Here is an 18,146-nt window from a genome sequence, read left to right as displayed (position 1 = left end):
TGAGAGCAAACCCCCTGTGCGCAAACAAGTTTCTCTCCCTTTCTCAGCAGCTCAGTAATTACTTTCTCTGAGAACTCGATGCTACTAGGGGTGAGAACATGTCTTACCTTACAGGGATGGCCTTGGGAATGGCGTTGATGTTATTGTGCTGGTATTTGGGCCTGTTGTCTATAGTGCGTGTGAAAGTGTCTAGGCCACTGTCGTGATCAAGGGGCTGCGGTGACAACTGAGGTTTCCCACTACTGTTGCTCACCACACTGGGCTTGCTGAGGAGGTCCGTCTTCACCTGTGTGTCATTGGGCAGCAGATTGTGGTTGAACTTGGGGCTCTCAAACTTGCGCTCAAAGGGTCGGGCTGCACTGGTGTAAGGCTTCGGGACGTAGCGGTTATAACTAGTTGGTGCAGGAGTGCTCAGGGTTTTTGGGGGTGCTGCATCAGTGCCATTGACCGGGGATTTGTCGGGAAGGCCCCTCGGGGGAAGGTAACTGCCCGGTGTGGGTTCATCCCTACTGGTCGGCCTAAGAGTTGTCAGCTCAGGTTTAGGATTGGGTGAGGTCAATGGTTCAGGTACGGAGTTAGCTGAAAGAGGATATAATAAATCAAGTAATTTAAATACAGTCTTGATTAAACATACACAAGAGATTATATATACAGTTATGTACTTTCTATATGTACTGAAGAGTTTAGCTACTACCAACAAATGAACAAAATCAAGATTTTTTTTGCTAGATTTACAGAACTGTGCCGAGCTTTGACACTCAGTAGAGATCTTTCATCAGCAACAAGCAAAAAAAAGGTCCTGCCACAGATAGTTTTGCTTACAGTTCTGGTCTGACTACCATGCAGCCAGTCTGATCTCACAGGGAGAGAGAGAAAAGTCTTTTTTTTAAAGCCATTATCACTTCAGGGACAGTCCTACAAAATTACATTAACACAAAGAGGTAGCAGTAGCAGGAGGCACTATGTTTACTTTACAATGCATGTGTGCACAAAAAAAAGGCTAAAAAAAACCCCAAAACATTCTAGACAACCAATGCTAGTTTGGAAACCACGGTCTTGTTTAAGAAATCAATTTAAGAACAAACAAAAAGATGTGAGAGGAAGCAACTGGAAACAGTAGGAAAAGAAATATGAAGATATGTATATGACTGTATATGAGAACAGAAGAAAAAAACAGTGGCCGAAAAAGGCAAAGCTTATTGGAGAAAGCATGTCATGGCACAGATATAATTCATGTCATGTGTATGTTATTCATGTAATAACGTACAGACGAAGGTTTGAAGGCCAGCAGAAAGTTTAGGAAGCTTACCATCGCCAGGACTGAGTTTGGGCAGTGTGGCGGGTGGAATGGCGGAGGCCGGGGGCCCATACTGTGAAGAGGGACTGATTTGTGGCAGAGGATCGTATCTTTTTTCCACTGGACTCACTTTCTCCACAGACTCAACTCTGCAGTTAGATGGCACAAACAATTATTATTCAACAGCTGTGACGACTTAAAACCTAAGAAATGTTGTACAACAGGCAGCACTTTTGGCACAGGCTGAGCTGTTATACCTGTTGTATGGGTAGGATAGCTGAGGTGGTTTGGGCAGATCATGGAAGCGGTTAATGCCAGGAGCGGGCTGGCCCATGGCCTTGCTGTCAAAGCTGCGACGATCAAAGTAGGACAATTGCTTTCTGTAGTATTCCTCATCCTCATCTGGGTCATAGTGGTTGGAACGGACTACATCATCCAGGGGCTTGGTGTGGGGCTTCTGTGGTTCAGGAGCCCTGCAGAAAAAAACAAACAGCAGAATGATTGAGGCAAATCAGAAACTGTACACTAACTTAAAGTAGAGTCTATGAGATTAATTTATCAGATATCTTTGAAATCAATATGAATCTTTACAGCTGGGCAGCTCAGGCAGCCAATGACACTGAGGCTAACCTACAGGGCTTGCGGCATCCACTAGATGGAGCTCAAACTACAACAAATGAATTCTAAGACTCCTCTTCAAGGATCTTATGAGCAACTGTCCTTCACTCACCTACCCTGTAGTCTGGGGTTTTGCAGCGAGGGTTACATACCTATAGGAGGACTTCTCCTGCTCTAGGTTGCTGAGGGAATTGGCTTTAAGGACTGGTCCAGGTGCTATCACAGGCTTAGGAATATCTGCAGGCTGAAAAAACAAACATGGGCCTCTGCTTTAGCGATTCTTGCATTAGATTTAGATTTTGCACACATATCTATTATTGTGCCTGAAAGATGTGAAATTCTTCAGACAACAAAAGATTTAAAAAAAAAAAAAAAAAAGAAGAAAAATCTCATATAAACAAGCTTGCGTTTTCAAGATAACTACATATCAATGAAACATAACAACATACCATATCCTGTTGGACTCCATTTACACCCTACCTTGTATATTTTATTATCATACATAAATGTTTTTTTTAAATAGGATTTTTATTCATGATTATAGCTATCTGTATTTAAACTAGGACTCTAACCAGTTTGCTGTTAGCAATACAAGTGCAAATATTTGAAATGTGATGAAGTTAATAAAGAGTTCTAACATCAAGTTTTTGACGTTGTTGCGTTACTGAGCCAGAATCCTTATTGTAACTAAGGTGAGATAAACATACCCGGAGTACTGATGAATCACCTCCCTCTTTAGCCCTGTCCATAGAAACCGACCGTTTATTCTCAAACATCTTGACCCTGTTGAGCACTGACTGTGGTTTCATGGCTGGGTCCTCATCCAGGTCTTCCTGGGGTGGAGGTGGAGGAGGTTTGGACCCTGGGGTGATTGCTGGATCGCCTGGGGAGGGCAGGGCCTCTGGTTTAGGTGGAGGAATGGTGGGTTCAGAGTTTCTCATAGCATCATGCATCCCTGGCTTAAAACCCCGGTTTGGAGGCCCAGGCATGTAGGTCGACCTCAGACCAGAGTCACCATAATACTGCTTCGAAGGCTCTGGTGATCGAGGGGAGTTAATGGGGAAGCTGTGGGTCTCTGCTTCATATGGGGAACGTGCATCGTAGCCTGCCGGAGGGAGAGGTGGTGGAGGGGGCTCATCGTAACGAATCGGTCCAGGTTTACTGTGGCGAGGTCTGCCATCATAGCCCACTGGTGGGGCCTCATCATAGCGTGGCTGAGGGGGGCTGTAGTCCCTTCCCGGTCCATCCTCATAGGGGGACCGGGGATTGTAGCCCATGGGTTGCTGGTGGCCCGGCTGGTACCCTGCGGGCTGGGAGGACGAGGTCTGCTGGTCATAGGGGGGCCACTGTTCGTTGTAATGAGGCACACGGTTGTCGTAGTGCAGGTGAGAATCAGTGTTGTGAGGCTTTGGTTCCGTGTAGCCGCCTCCATCATATCCGTAAGGCGGGTGGTCGTATTCGCGGTATGGCTGTTTGTCCTGGTACGGCGGCTGGTGACTATAGCTCATAGACTGCTTTAGGCTATGGTTGATTCGCACAGGGTCCTCCATATTGTAAAGATCTTTCTTGTACATCTGTGAAGAAAAAGAATTAAATGAATGGATCCATCCCATTGCAAACTTTTAACAAACCAGTGCTGCAGGACAGGAGGCAGCCAGTATTCTCCCAACACCAGATTAAGATTAAATTAATTAACAGGAAATAAACTAAAACCTTGAAAAGTTTAACAATAACATCAACCAAAGAAAATCTCTCAACCGATGAATTAAACCAAGATTAAGTCAAAGTGCATTTACTCAGGCAAACCTTTTCCCATTATTAAAAACAGTTCTGAATGCCTGTTTGACAAGATGCCTTTCAAGAATGGTGGTTATCCATATAAACACAAGTGAATTTTACATCATTAAAGTTTGATAAATGGCACACTAGCAAGTAATTTGTACATTTCTGAAAGGCCTCGTTTCAAACAAATGATGTGTAGCCTGTAGACAGCAAATCTAGTTACAGTACTTCCTATGGAAGGTTGATCTGTTGGCATATACAGAGGGCGTAACTACACAAGAGAGACATAATGCAGTGTGCAGATGCAAGTTTGTTTTTCCATAGGGAGAATTGCTCATTGAAAGGAATTTATTACCAAGAGTACTGTCTGCAGGTTAGCTTTCATCATGCAAAAAACATTCAGTTTGCATATAATGCAATGTCAAACTACTGGCACTACGACAGACGACACATCTACCCACTACGATGCTACTGTGACACTATTTTTCATCTACAGAAGAAAAGTTGAAGCTGAAAGGAACCCAAAAAACATTAGGAGCCATGCAAAGGAAGTAAGGCAACAGTTAGGGCTGGTTGTGGATGTCTTCACCCTGGTCAAAGACTCAGATGTACCAGTCCTTCTGGTCTCCCAGCCCACTGTGGTGCATGTGGACTAGTCTGTCACACATTTTCTCTGGAAGCCAGAGGCACACAGTGGGCTCAGTGAGTCACACAGTGTGGGCGTGTCATGCAGAGAGCAAGTGGAAAGCATGTGTGAGAAGACAGGCAGTTAAAACAGCAGGCTGGGGCCCAGGCCCGGTCCGAGTGGCTGGTGAAACAGCGGGTACCTTTGGTTCTGGACCAGGCAGTCCAGACGGGTGGGGTTCATGTGGTGGTGGTGGGGGCTGAATAAGCTCAGGGGCAGGGCTGGGGCTGCTAAGTGAGTCAGCCTGAGGAGCTGCGGCTGCAGCAGGCGGCTCCTCTAGGTGCACACCCTCTAGCTGTACAGACTGCTCAGCAGCAGGGGTTGCTACCGACGTCGGAGGCAACGAGGGCATGGGCACAGCAGCCTCACCTTGCTGTGAAGTATTGTTAAGAGACATTTATAATACAGCCTGCCAAGGGCACAGAAAGTACAGCTTACCCCAACACCGTGATCTTCTTCCTTACACTGAATCAGTTTTACACCAGCCAGAGAAATCGCTTGCAGAAATGTGATTAGAATCGATAACATACCAGTAGCTTCTAAAAATATTCATTACTTAGTCAAGAAACTTTTAATCTTAACAAAAAGGTCAGGACACATCACTAAATACAAAGGAGTAATTCCTCTGCTCTTCAGTCATATAATTTCACCCATGCATCCATCTTTGAAAGGCAAAGCCTGTCTGCAATGCCAGATATGAACTTTACCTGCTGCGGAGCAGCCATCTTGAACCCAGCAGGGTCTATGCGATTGGCTGGGTCAGGCTGCACGGGGTGCTGGTATCCAGGGTAACCAGGGGTGTCCTGAATTACAGGAGGATCTTCTCGCACAGGCTCTGAGGAGCGGGTGATGGCAGGCTCCGTGGGCAGACCCACCTCATCATTCAAAGTCTCATCTAATTCCTGGTCTGTGTATGCTCCACCTTCTGTGTCTGTGTCCTCATAGTCAGAAGTGTGGCGGCTGTCTGTGCTATACATTGAGTATTCACTACCTGGTGCTGAAAGGTAGGACAAGCGGTCATCATGGATATCCAAGTCATCCTCTGTAGTACCATCCGCCTGAATAGAGCAGAGAAACCGTCACCTGATGGCTCATTTATTCACAGTAATGGTGTTCAGCGCAGCAGAATAGACTCACCTTGCCCTCTGACACCCACACCAGCTGGTTCTGCTGTTGCTGGATGGTTTCCTTTAGCGCTCCATACCAACCATCATTCATATTGTTCAAGTTGATGGTCGCTAAGAGAATAGTTTACATTTCAGGCAGCTCATTAAGAACAAAGCATGTTAAAAAAAGACAATTTACATTTTTCATTTACTGGTATTTTTATAACTCTCTCCCACTTACTGGTGAACAGGTGGTGATTATTCTTCCTCAGTTTAATGGCTCGCTCATAGAGCTTCCTGGCACTCTTCCTGGACTCTGGACACAACCTGGTCCTCATGTTCTTCACACCCTGTTTGTTATCGGGATTTAGGAAGACTACAATCGGGTACCACTGAGCATAGTTCAGCCTGTCCACAGCATTTGGAGTGATGTCCAGTACAGCATGTTTGTCCTTCATTAAGAAAAGAAAGTTATTTTTAACAAATGCACGCACACAAACAATGATATATTATTTTTAAAATCCATGCATGTATCATAAAGAGCTCACTCTGTCGATGATCTGCTTGATAGTGTGAAGACGAATTATTCCTGAACTACGCTGGTCTGTTCCTGCATCTCTCGGTTCACTCTCTAGGAAATGAGGTGAGACAATTTTAAAGACAAATACATTTTCTTGAGTACTAAATGTGTTTTATGCAGTTTACTGACATACTTGCAAGCTCAAAAAGATCTGGCTCTTCTCTGGAAAGCTTTTCACGAGCAACATCAGCAATAGGTCCAAATATTACAACCGGTCTTAGGAAGCCAGCTGCACAAGGAGAAAAGAAACCATTAACAGACTTAAAAAAAACTGTGCTGTTACTCTTAAACGGGCTAACAGACACCTCACCCTCTCTCAGCACAACTCTTTCATAAGCTGGGAACTTTGTTTGGACTGGCTGTGAAGAAAGATCCTCTCGGCTCTTCCTCAGGTTCCTCTTTGAACTGCGAAGACCACGGAACCTCCAGAAGTCAGCCCTGTCTCCACCTGCTGTTTTGGGGAGAGTGTATTGCACACTGGAGAGCTGCTCTGCTCTGTAGACAAAAGCAGAGATACTGTCATTAGGACTAATATCAACACTGCCAGTACACAAAGACATCTCACACACACACACACACACACACACACCAAACAAACAAGAAACCCCACAAATATGGAGATTAACTACAACTCGAAAGGAGATGAGAAGGGATGCTTTCACCTGTTTTTGTTGGGGATGATGCCCCTCTCCACCTCCTGATGGTTCTTGCCAATGCGAATAGCCAACCAGGAGCCTAATTTGCCGTTGTAGAGGGTGTCCACCACACGGAACACCTCGCCCTTGTTAAAGCTCAAACCATACGGCGATTCCTTCTCATACTCAAAGTGTGTCCGGATGTAGAAAGAGTCACCAACATCTGATTCCACAATCCGCCGATATACTGAAGAGTACAGAGCGTTAAGTCAGTATCAGCAAACCAATCAGCTTATTAGATAGTTCTTAGTTCTCTTTTCACTTCCTTTACCATCTTTCTTCTTCTGGGCCAGAATGGTGACCTCTTCACCCTTAGGAAGGTCCAGGAGGAAGAGCACCGCCTCCTCTCGGATTATGTTTGCAAAGTCAACATTATTTACCTGGAATTTGGAAAAAAACATGTTTCTGGTTTATGGTTTTTATGGTTTTCATACAAAAATGTTTTATTTTGGATTTTCAAGTTTAAGCAGAAGCTTTTATTGTTCAAGGAGCACATCTCAGACAATGTAAATCTCCATTTAAACAGAGGTTCGCATAGCTTTTCCTGTTCTCTGAAATGCCTGGGTAACTGCAGGTTTTTTATTGCACTACAAGAAGTCAAGTCATTCCTCAATATACTCAGAGAATAGAGGAGGAGGAACAAACAGTGAGATATACGACTGTGAGGGAATGGGACAAACACAGCGAGAGGAAACGGTGTTTTTGTGTACGCTCCCTCAGGGCTATTGCTAAGAGACCAGCTTGAAGATAGAGGAATTTTGGAGCAGCCAGAGTATAACACCATGAATATTTAAGGGAATGTTTCAGAAACATTTCCCATAAAACACTACTGTTTACACGCACTATGATGTGCCCACTGTTAAAACAAAATGGCTTATCCCTTTTTTCCACTTTTCTCTCCAAACTTAAACAGCTCCCCTTTCTTGTTCTTTTTTTACATCATATGTGTTGCAGTTTGTCTCACTTCACAATCAGCTTATGTTAAAAATAATCTTACCCTGAGAATTTGGTCGCCCTCCTCTAGGCCCTCCTTAGCGGCTGGACTATCTTCCAGCACTCCAGCTACGAAGATGCCCACGTCGTTCCCCCCAGCCAGCCGCAGACCCACACTCTCCCCCTTTTTGAACTTCACCAACTTCATGCTTGGCCTGAGAATAAAAACAATTGCCAAGTTCATTTCTTTTGATATGACTTAAATGTCAGCCAGATTTCTCTACAGAGATTTCAGTATTTTTGCTAATAACAAAAAAATAACAACAGTAAACATTCTCAGACACAACCACTGATCACTCCGCGTCCTGCTCATTCAACTTGGCAGCTAACCATTAATGGGGGTCCCGTTGCCCTCGTTTTCAGCTACAAATCTTCATTACAGCACACTTCACAGTTCAAAATAATCCACAAGCCCTTTTAACTGTTCCCTTCAAGACCACCCTCCCTGTTGTATTTTCTCCCGACTGGCTGCACCTTGAAAACAAAACATGTGAACAGCAGGTGGGAGGGACTGCTGTGCTCACAGTCAGACCTACACTTCTGAGATGACCACATTTAGGGTATCCTTTTTATCTGAGGCTAATGAGACCCAAGAGTAGAAAAAAAACCCTGCCACTGAGTGTTTAGAGCAGTCTGAAGCCTGCAGATACTGCGCTTTACAGATAAGACTGTGCATGGAAGCATTTTAAAACATTTTTCTAAATAACAGCTCTCCTGATGTAGTCAAAAGTACTTTTTTCCCCGCTGTGTGTGTGTGTGTGTGTGTGTGTGTGTGTGTGTGTGTGTGTGTGTGTGTGTGTGTGAGAGAGAGAGTGTGTAGGATATTACTATATTGTAAACTTTACCGTAGGATGCTATCATCATGGGCAGTAGTTGGCACAGGAGCATCAGAAGGACTGACAGGCAGGTCTACATCTGGCTGTCCGGGCTGAGCATAGACTGGCTTGGGTTCTAAATACAAATGTGCAGAGATTCATGTTATTATGGCAGACAGATGATGAACACGTAACACTGGCTGTACATCATCATAAACAAAGGAATACCCTCACACAGACAGAAAATGAGTGAGAATAAGAACAAAAACAACAACAGTGTGCATACATATAAGCAAAATATTATCACACACATTCTTGTGTGCACACACGCACACTCAAGGCACACAGTGTCCTGAGCTAGGAAGTCAAAGAGAGAGGCAGCAGACTGCTGGAGGCTGGGGAGGAACGTCAGGCTCGATCAGCTCATATGGTTTATTTTCACTTGGCTCCAGGCTGACTCAGCCAGGCTCGGCAGGCGTCTGGATCTAACTTTTTAAAAGCGCAACTACCAAAAAAGGGCAAAAATAACTGTTTCGAATAAGAGTTCATTAATTCATGTAAATTTTCTGCTGCAAACGACCGACAGGGGCATTACACACCGTTTCTCAAGATTCACACCGATTTACAAATGACTATTCTTAGACATACAAACCAATATGTAATTTTTTGGCTGACTGATTTACATCTGACCTGGGAGGGGTGGGAGCTGTTTCTCCTCTCTGCCTCCTGACTCCTTCGGTTTGGGCAGAGGTACCTCCTCCGCTAGCTTCGCTGGTGTTGAAGCCGGCTTTGAGGCCCGTTCGTCGTCACGACTTCTGTGACTAAAGATGCAAAAAGATGTTTTTGTATAACCTCTCTTTAGAACATGAGGCACGAGATCATGAATAATGCATTCTGCAGATGTAGTGCTGCAAGGCAACATGAAACTGTCTCTTAAACAGAACATGCATTTGCTAAGAATAGCTTCTTTCTACGCCTGCATCTTAGTGTTGAAGGTCATCACTTTGTCTTTCCAGTCTTTTGTGCTCTATTTTTAGAGCAGCTTATCCAAGGTGTCAGAGTGGGTTCTGTCCTCCAGGTGAATTTCACTGTGAGGCTCTGGCTTTAGACCAGCTTACTTTGACTTCCTTTAAAAAGAAAAACTGCGTAAACTACTGTATAAACTAATATACAGTGACATATGATGTCCAAATTTCCATGCATTTTGACAAACAAACTTCAGATGCTGATTGTGATTTCTTAGCAAGTGATAGGAACAGGAGGGATAAAGACAGGCTTCCCAGTGGCATAGATCTGTGGCTCTCCTGGTCACATGGCTAACTTTTTGGGAAGAGAGCTGCTTTGTTCACAGACTGTGTGACAAAGTAACTACAAAGGATCCTGCTTGAACTGGCTGGACAGGAACAAACTTCTTTTCATCCCAGGCTGCACTTAACTGCCAACTTCACGAGCTGAGAGAAAGGGTTCCAGATCACTGATCAGGTTCAAACAAACAAATCAAATAACATCCTGTCACAAGAACTCCTTCCTGTTAACTAAAATACACAAGGTAGTGTGCCCGTGCCACTGTTTAGAACATTATAGAGATTTTTGCTTTTTGTATATTAAAAATGACAAGAAATGATGAGCCTAATAGGAAAAAATAGAGAGCGACTTAAAACAGGCAGCTGGAGATGGCCTTTTATTACTGTGTGTCACGATTTCCTTTGTGGTGAACATGCAGTTTTGTCCACCAAAACATTGAAAAGAAGAAGATCCAGTGACACATTCAAATGATTCTCTCATCTTGAGAAGAAATGTCTCTAAATAATTGATGTCTGATATCAACAGCAACATCCATCAGTTAATAATTTGCTGTTACACAAAAGACTGATCTTCAACACACAAATTCATCACTTCTTTTAGACTGAGGGCTGTGAATATACAGTCGTTTGTCAAAGTCCCAACAACTCTACTGAACTACATTAAATCGAATAATTCGTTTATTAAATCCTCAATATTCAAATAGGGGAATGGCACCAAACGTATGGATTTCTCCAGCTGCTGAAGTATAACAGGAATAACCAAGTGCAGAAAAATCCCATTCAGCAACAGCTTTGAATTATGGCATCATGTTTAAGAGTTAAGAGCAGTGAGCTTCTACGCTCAGCAGAGCAGACTCTTGATCTGCTTTCAACCGTAATTTTGACCAAGACAGACTCTTTTGCGGCTTAACAGCTGACTTTTATTTTTTCTCAGGTCAGTGAGCAGAGTGAAAGGGAAACAACTGTGGTGCTCTATTGAGTTTAAATGAAGAATTAATGAGGTACTTTCAAACAACGTTAGAGTCAAAAGAAGTGGTGAATGGAGTAATGGTTGGTGCTAACACACACTACCTTTCATGAGAAAAACAGAAAAGGGGAAGGGAAAAAAGCTTGTTTTAAAGCATGGAAGCAAATATCATCAGTTGTGGTTACTTAAAAGATGTTAAAGTCTTACTAAGTGGTTGCATATAACTTATTTTAATTTCACTCATTTGCAAATTACTGTCTTAATTAATCAACAACAGTCTAAAAACCAGTAGAGAAATTATGCTTAGGACAACCCAGTATCAAAGTGGTTATATCCTTGCATTATCCTGCATTTCCAGTCTGTCTCTACCAAAAACCAAAACAAAACTACAAACACACAGATCAATTATTACATTAATCATAAATTAACCCCAAACCTGAGAGCTCAGACTTCTCCAAATACACTAAGGGACTTTTTTTTTTTAATTTACCATTAAGCAAAGCGACCAATAATATGGTTTTGTACTCCACCCACATTTTGGTGATCAATGGTGCTGTTCAAGTTTAAATTGGTATTGTTCTAAACTTCATTCCATCAAACACAGAAAGTTGTGAAGAGAAGAAAAACAGAATATATACATACAAAAATAACAATGTTTCTTGCAACTATATCCCACGATTTTATGTATTTCCTGAAAGCCGGGTTGATGTTCTTTACCTGCCATTGCTGATTTGTGGAGGTGAATGTCGGGAGTGGTCTGAGGGTTCAGATCGTCTGTCTGGAGAGCGGGAGCGGCTGCTACGATGTCTGTCATGTGATCGATTGGAATGGTCGGATGCCAGAGAATGGATATCTGAAATGTCTGGTTAAACATAAAGATACTGTTAAACGGCCGCAGCCTCAAAGTTGCCCTGACAAGTCTGACTTTCTTCGTATCCACTCATTTGAGTTGAATTCACATCACTCTCACCATCTCTGTCAGAAGCGTTGGCTGAGGGAATACTGTCATCGAGGTCAGGGATGTTCAGCAGGGTCGCTCTCTCATCCCTCTGAACCACCATTTTTAGCTTGCCCTTTGACCTTTCTATCAGCTTCTTGGCATCAATCAAAGAGAGGTTCTCTGTCACGGTGCCATTAATCTGAAAGAATCAGCAAAACAAGCCATCAGAAATGACATGAAGTAAACATTCGTACACAGCCACAGAACTTGAATGAAAAGAGAAACAATATAAAAGGTGACATGTCTGGGGTTATTATCTTAATGGTATGAGACCACATTAACGTTCCTCCCCATAACCAGTCTATGCATTAAAAGAAAGGATCAAGATGTGCATGTTGCTAAATGTGACGGTGTCCTTCTACACAGCATGTTCCCAAAACATTAATACAATGAGACAAAGTAGTACATACTGCACATCCTTCTATCTGAATCAGGTTAGATTATATAAAGAACATGATCAAACATTTTCAGTTTATCTTCTATGTTTCTAGTGATTCTCTGCCTTTCCCCTCTCACCTTCAGTACAACATCCCCCTCCTGGATGTTGCCATCCCTGGCTGCCAGGCTCTCAGGGGAAATGTCCTTGACAAAGATGTGGCTGGCCAGGCGCAGGCCATATTCTGCTTACAAAGTGAACGACAGCAACAAAGACAACGTTAGCACAGAGTTCACGTGACAACACCACACTGACTGCGATTCTGCTGACATCTGCTTCTCCCACTGGGATTAACAGTACTGATTAAAGAAGATTAATTGCTCTTTTACTTAGATTTACTTGAGTTTACTTGGATTTTGCTGTGGCTGGCAAGTTTTGTTTGCTCTGGCAGTTAACCAATGCTGATTTGGAGGTTTTATTCTCTTCTAAAAGAGAATATGGTTGTCTGTTAATAGTCATGTAAAGCAAATGGCAGGAGATTCCCTGCTTCACTGGCCACTGTTCTGACTCCCTTTTTATCCCCGACTTTGTGAGCCTCACCTTCATTTTTGCGGGATTTCACGAGAGTGACCTTGGCGGGCCGTGGGGGCAGGTTGTGCGAGCGGCGGTCTGAGCGTGGGGAGAGACTTCTTTCCCGTGAGCCACTGCGTTCACGTTCCCTGTCCCTGCGACCACCGCTCCGCCCACTGCGCCTGCCCATAGCGCCGCCCACACCGCTGTACGCGCCACTGCGTCCACTTCTCGTTTCATATATCTCTTCGTCGTAGCTATCCTCCTCCTCGTCATGCTCTGACATAGTCTCCCTCTCTCCCAGGCGGCCCATGGGGACGTGCACCTTCCTCTTGCGCCTGATTGTCTAAACAAAGGGAATAAGACATGAAATGAGCTTGACAACCAACATGAGCCAGGCACTCCGCTTATCATGCACATCTTTTCTGCTAGTGAACTACGAAAACCTATGAGAGAGCCCAAATAACATTATTAGCAATATACATATCTCTGCTACAAACACTTTTTAAGTCTGACTATAAAATGAGCTTTCCAAGAAGACTTCATAATGGGATGTGACACTCACAATTTTGGCGAGCTTCCCACTTTTACGAAGCTGCTGAACAGCGTACGCGTGCTCCACATTATCCATGGAGACAGCGTTGACCATAACGACTCTGTCATTTTCCCTAGAGAAATGAGATACCAAGAACAGACAGACAGTGGAGTCTTTATGGAGCAGGCAGTGTAATTTAATACTAAAAAATGAGCTGCATGACTGGGTTCCCGATAATACAACTAAATCTTACTGCAGTAGGCCTTCTGCGGGGCCTCCTTTCAGCACATCTGAGATGACAATGGAGGTCTCACCACTCTGAAAATGAGGGTTATCCCGTCCACCTGAAATGGCTATCCCAAAGCCAAACCCTGGTGCCTGCACACAGAAATAAAAACAAAACACAAAAAAAAGATAAGGATGTGTGGATGGACGAAGACACTAACTGATGAGTAGAGACAGATGTATTTAAATTACCACCTCCTGGTACAAATCCAACAAAATAATTGTTTGTAAAACCACCTCTACAGAATACAGCAGTCGAACACTTTGAAGCGATGCAGTGTGCGTGCAAACAATGTGCACAAAGATGCCAGATCAGCATTTGTGCAAATTATTTATGCTCCACAGCCAAAAACATGGAATCGTGTAGAAGAAAAGCTTTGTGATAACTCTGCTGTTTTGTCTGTTCCACGTGCAATTAATTACACAGTGAGCTAACTCCCTACATGCTGTGATCCTGAAAATAGCAGGGAAGAAAAATGCTGAGATGGGAGATAGAGGGAAAATAACGTAAACCAGGTAGGGCAGAGAGCGTTTAGGATAGGGCATAATTTCAACATAGACAATTATAGAGAGTAAAGGAAGGATAACAGATACCCACCCTGTGTAGTGTTACTGTGTGCTGTTCCCAAATGACTGTCTCCTCCATTGCTGCACTCTGAAAGGCAAAAAAAATTGCGCAGTGCTTAACACATAAGCTCCAGAGTTCAGACAAGAAGAGTCAAAATAATTCATTATTCCAACTGATAAAAGGTGGAAGAGTGGCTCCCAAAATACATCTGACAGTGTCTCCTTCAGTGTTTAACCTTTAACAAAGTCTGCATAAAAGGTCCAATGTGTTGTTTTTTAATGAACAGAGTAGGCGTTATCTGTCCAAGCTAAATGTCTGCATAATGTGTAGAGTAGCATTTACCACTTTTGCAGCAAAAGCTACTTATACTGAGATACTGAAAAAAAATAGAGGGTAAGGGTTTGGACTACTGCTGCTTTATGAACATCAGCCACTTGGGCAATCTAGGCTACATTTCATTATTCATATTGTATTATTCATACTGCAAATAAAGGATGTAAAGATTATAAACAGCAAATAGACTGTGAAAGCACACTGAGAGACTTTAGTAAAAAAAAATTAAAAAGATGAACAGAATATTTGAATACACAATAATAGCACTGATTATTTTTTGTCCTCTACCAAGGTTCCTAGTGGAAGGGGAAGTGTTTCACCACTAAAAATTAAGACAGGGTACACATCAGGACGCTTGTTTGTTTCACACTGTTGCTGATTCACAGTGATACAGATGACACAACAGAGCACAGCAAATAGCCCACGCACACACCATAAACATGTTGGTTTTTAGACTAGACAGTCTTCTTTGTAGTGGGTCCACAGTATGAGGTCCCAAGTTTACAGTGAACTGAGTACAACAGCACAACAGAAAAAGATCTTCCTTCATTAAATAGGGCCACACTGGCAGTAAGTCTCTAAAATTGAAGGACAACCTCAGCCCCATTAACAACCACAGAGGATAAGATTAAGGTCACCTCAGTCAGCTGCTGGGTTAACGCCATCCTCTGCGACCTACAGCCCGCTTCTTATCTCTGCCTCTGTATCATTTTACCTCCACTGCAATCTCACAACACATTAGACATTCAAGGACTGCATATAAAATACTACGAGGTCATTCCCATTGGGGCAAATTACAACCACCATCACAGCACTTAATGCAATAACCCCCATCTGTCATGCAAAATGATCCTAGCCTTGTGATCTTAATAGGTGAGACTGCCACACATATCCCCTTCTGCTTTGCTGGTTATTTCTTTGACACCTCGAACGCTTACAGTATAACCACCTATGCAGAAATCTCATGTTGCGGTACATTAAAATGTGATGAAAAATGAGCAAAGGGAGATTACTCTTCACGCTGAAAAGGAGCATCGGTTCCAGTGCTTAGACCTGCCACTGAGACTGCTGTCGACGTGTTGGCAGCTTCAAACGCAAAACATCTAGCAAGAGTCAGTCCAGTTTCACACTGAAAGCCATTTTGCAGCACATCAGTATGACAACTTGATAATGGAAGTGCTATTAAGCCACAAAGAGCGATAAACAGCTAAAAATCTTGGATGGTCTGCAGGCCAAATACTGAACTACAGACCACTATGAAATCTCATATAGGGAATAGGGATATTCAGTTAATCATTTTTAATCAGTAAAGCTACCTGTCCTTAATGGCATCCATCAATTATGAAAACAAGATAACCCATCCCATTACTTTTACCCCCAAATTCATCCCCCGTCAGAGTGTGGCAACAAAAATATAAGGTACTAAGGGATTGTGAGCCCAAGGACGCACAATTTAATCAACCTTACACAGTAGTTAAGATTCAGGGACACCTTTTTTTAAACTATCAAAATGTATTTTGCAATATTGCACAGTTTTAAGTCATCACCAAAATGTGTGTGATGAGAAACACTAAAAACACACCCAGAGATTCTGAAGTTGAAAATAACAACAGCCATGCTGCTGCAGAAGCAAATGTCTGAACAAAAAAAGTAACTCAGATGTGAAGAAAACAATGTCCAACTTTTTTTTGTACAGCAGAAATCATATTCAGAGGCAGCAGCTTAGCTGACCAACTGCTGCTGTGCCGTTTATTGTTTTAGCACCCTGGCCTCCTTCAACACATCATCCTTATGTCTGCTGCGACCTGTCGGCCAAGTGCCAAAGATTAGCTGGCGTCTGGGAATACAGGCAGCTAAATAAAATGCCACAAGTGGCCCCAGACGTGCTCAGCTTGGCAGCAACAGTCACAAACTCCTCAAGCAGCTTATAGTGGAGCTCACACAAGGAGGGTGAACCAAAGTTTGAACAGGGGAACTCCCCCTGGCCTTTCACACTGAATTATCTGCTCTTGAGAAAGGGTGGGGTGGGGGGCATCTGAATATAAACAAGTCTGGTGAAAGCAGAGGAATGATCTCCCGCTAGAAAGTTTGCTCTTTCAGGGAGGAGGATTTATGCCCCAGTCTTCTTGATCAGCACTGTGCAAATGCTGACGCCAAGAGCTCAAACATTTTGCCTAAATTTATAGACACTTGCTTCTAACTGATAAATTGGGGGGGTGTGTTTCCAGTTGATAGTCAGACTTTCAAAACTCCTTTATAAGCATTTATGCAGCATAACACAAACACGTACGCCCACAAACGTATAATGTTTTAGAGTGGGTAGCAAGAGATGTCAATTTAGTTGTCTGGAAAACATGTTTAGAGGACTCTTATTAAGCTCCACTGAATACAAATAAATCACTGAAAAATTGCAATGGGGCAAAACAAAAGGACTGAATACCAAGGGAAAAAGACGAAAAACAATCTCTCTCTCTCTATCACATGCACACACCTTTCACTGTGAAGGGATATAATTTTGCTACCTCCTGCTCCTGCAGAGCTTGTTGCTCTGGTAACAGAGGGGGGGGGGCTGTGTGGCTTTTTAGTGGCCTTTCAGGACAGGTCTGAAGGTTCCTCTAAACTGTAGGAGGTAAATTTAAAAAAAAAATAAATAAAGACAGGGCCAAATCGATTCATAAAGTTCATAAAGTTTTGTGGCTCAAATGAGCACTACTATTTTTTGCCATAAGATCTAAACAGTGAACTAGTGACTTTATATTTGTCAAAAACAAATATGTTCATTTCCTGTTCCAAAAATGTCCAAAACATTTCTTTTAAGTAAACACAAAGTAAGGTATGTTGTTTTCAGTGAAATGAGCATAGGTTGCTGTAAAGTTGCACCAACATCCCGTGACTGATGACTTTCAGTGCCATAATGTGTACACCCTTTACAGCCACAATTTGGTGCCAAGAGAGGCTTCATGCCTCAAGCTAAAGCCAGGCCTGGCAGCCGCTCCACAGTGAGACACACCATGTTGGTTGGGTCATGCTTGGGGGATTACAACTAGGCAACATGGGAGCCAGCACTACAACACAGATGGACTTTAATGCAGATGGAGAACGGAGAGGAAAGCTCTGCTCAAAGAGCACTGTGTCAAATCAATGCACAAATGGTAAAACAACGTAATCATCAATGAGCCCACTGGGCTTTTTATTCCTCAGCAGAACAAACTACTATAGCATGTCCATAAAATACTGCTCTGCCAGCAGTCTTTCAAGCTTTTAATTTCCACTTTTAAATCAATTACAGAATTCTACTAACAATTATTGTCATTACTGATCATAGCTCATCTTCCTGATTACTCCTTCAGCTGCTCTATAAACCAAAAACCGTGAAAAATGACCAACCTAGTTTCCAAACAAACAGATGACGTTCAGATTTAAGAAGCTAAATCTAGCTTTCTTGCTCAAAATATATTTTTAAAAAGGCACATGTGTATTTTGCAAGTTGAGGGGCAAATGGCTTCTTGTTACAGGTACTATCTGTATGCCAGTGGCAATAAAACTGAGCAATAACAAACTTACATATACTTGTGTGCCCTGGAGGTCCTCTCTGAAGTCAGCGAAACAGTAAATTTTGTCTACTTGGCAAATACTA

The 18,146-nt window shown here is 42.9% G+C and overlaps 1 protein-coding gene across 9 annotated transcripts in view; it reads right to left on the bottom strand.

Moving 5' to 3' along the window:
* Positions 1–18,146, bottom strand: part of tjp1b (tight junction protein 1b) — a 70,147-nt gene that overhangs the window by 7,987 nt on the left and 44,014 nt on the right. For 7 of the 9 annotated variants that reach the window (XM_040025937.1, XM_040025939.1, XM_040025943.1 and 4 more), the window contains 24 exons: positions 14,207–14,263; positions 13,577–13,701; positions 13,354–13,456; positions 12,819–13,134; positions 12,359–12,465; positions 11,813–11,981; positions 11,560–11,704; positions 9,262–9,392; positions 8,602–8,707; positions 7,761–7,911; positions 7,035–7,143; positions 6,731–6,950; positions 6,379–6,563; positions 6,202–6,297; positions 6,037–6,119; positions 5,730–5,940; positions 5,520–5,620; positions 5,090–5,440; positions 4,525–4,755; positions 2,623–3,489; positions 2,068–2,159; positions 1,555–1,770; positions 1,310–1,446; positions 108–579 (listed from right to left, as the gene is read on the bottom strand). In XM_040025937.1, coding sequence (XP_039881871.1) covers positions 108–579; positions 1,310–1,446; positions 1,555–1,770; positions 2,068–2,159; positions 2,623–3,489; positions 4,525–4,755; positions 5,090–5,440; positions 5,520–5,620; positions 5,730–5,940; positions 6,037–6,119; positions 6,202–6,297; positions 6,379–6,563; positions 6,731–6,950; positions 7,035–7,143; positions 7,761–7,911; positions 8,602–8,707; positions 9,262–9,392; positions 11,560–11,704; positions 11,813–11,981; positions 12,359–12,465; positions 12,819–13,134; positions 13,354–13,456; positions 13,577–13,701; positions 14,207–14,263 — 4,781 coding nt within the window. The remainder of the gene's footprint in view (positions 1–107; positions 580–1,309; positions 1,447–1,554; positions 1,771–2,067; positions 2,160–2,622; positions 3,490–4,524; positions 4,756–5,089; positions 5,441–5,519; positions 5,621–5,729; positions 5,941–6,036; positions 6,120–6,201; positions 6,298–6,378; positions 6,564–6,730; positions 6,951–7,034; positions 7,144–7,760; positions 7,912–8,601; positions 8,708–9,261; positions 9,393–11,559; positions 11,705–11,812; positions 11,982–12,358; positions 12,466–12,818; positions 13,135–13,353; positions 13,457–13,576; positions 13,702–14,206; positions 14,264–18,146) is intronic. The other 2 variants (XM_040025934.1, XM_040025935.1) reach the window with 2 other exon arrangements.

The sequence above is a fragment of the Simochromis diagramma genome, unplaced genomic scaffold (assembly GCF_900408965.1).
Source record: "Simochromis diagramma unplaced genomic scaffold, fSimDia1.1 OVJJ01000293.1, whole genome shotgun sequence".
Classification (NCBI taxonomy): Eukaryota; Metazoa; Chordata; class Actinopteri; order Cichliformes; family Cichlidae; genus Simochromis; species Simochromis diagramma.
This window is presented reverse-complemented; position numbering and strand designations above follow the sequence as displayed.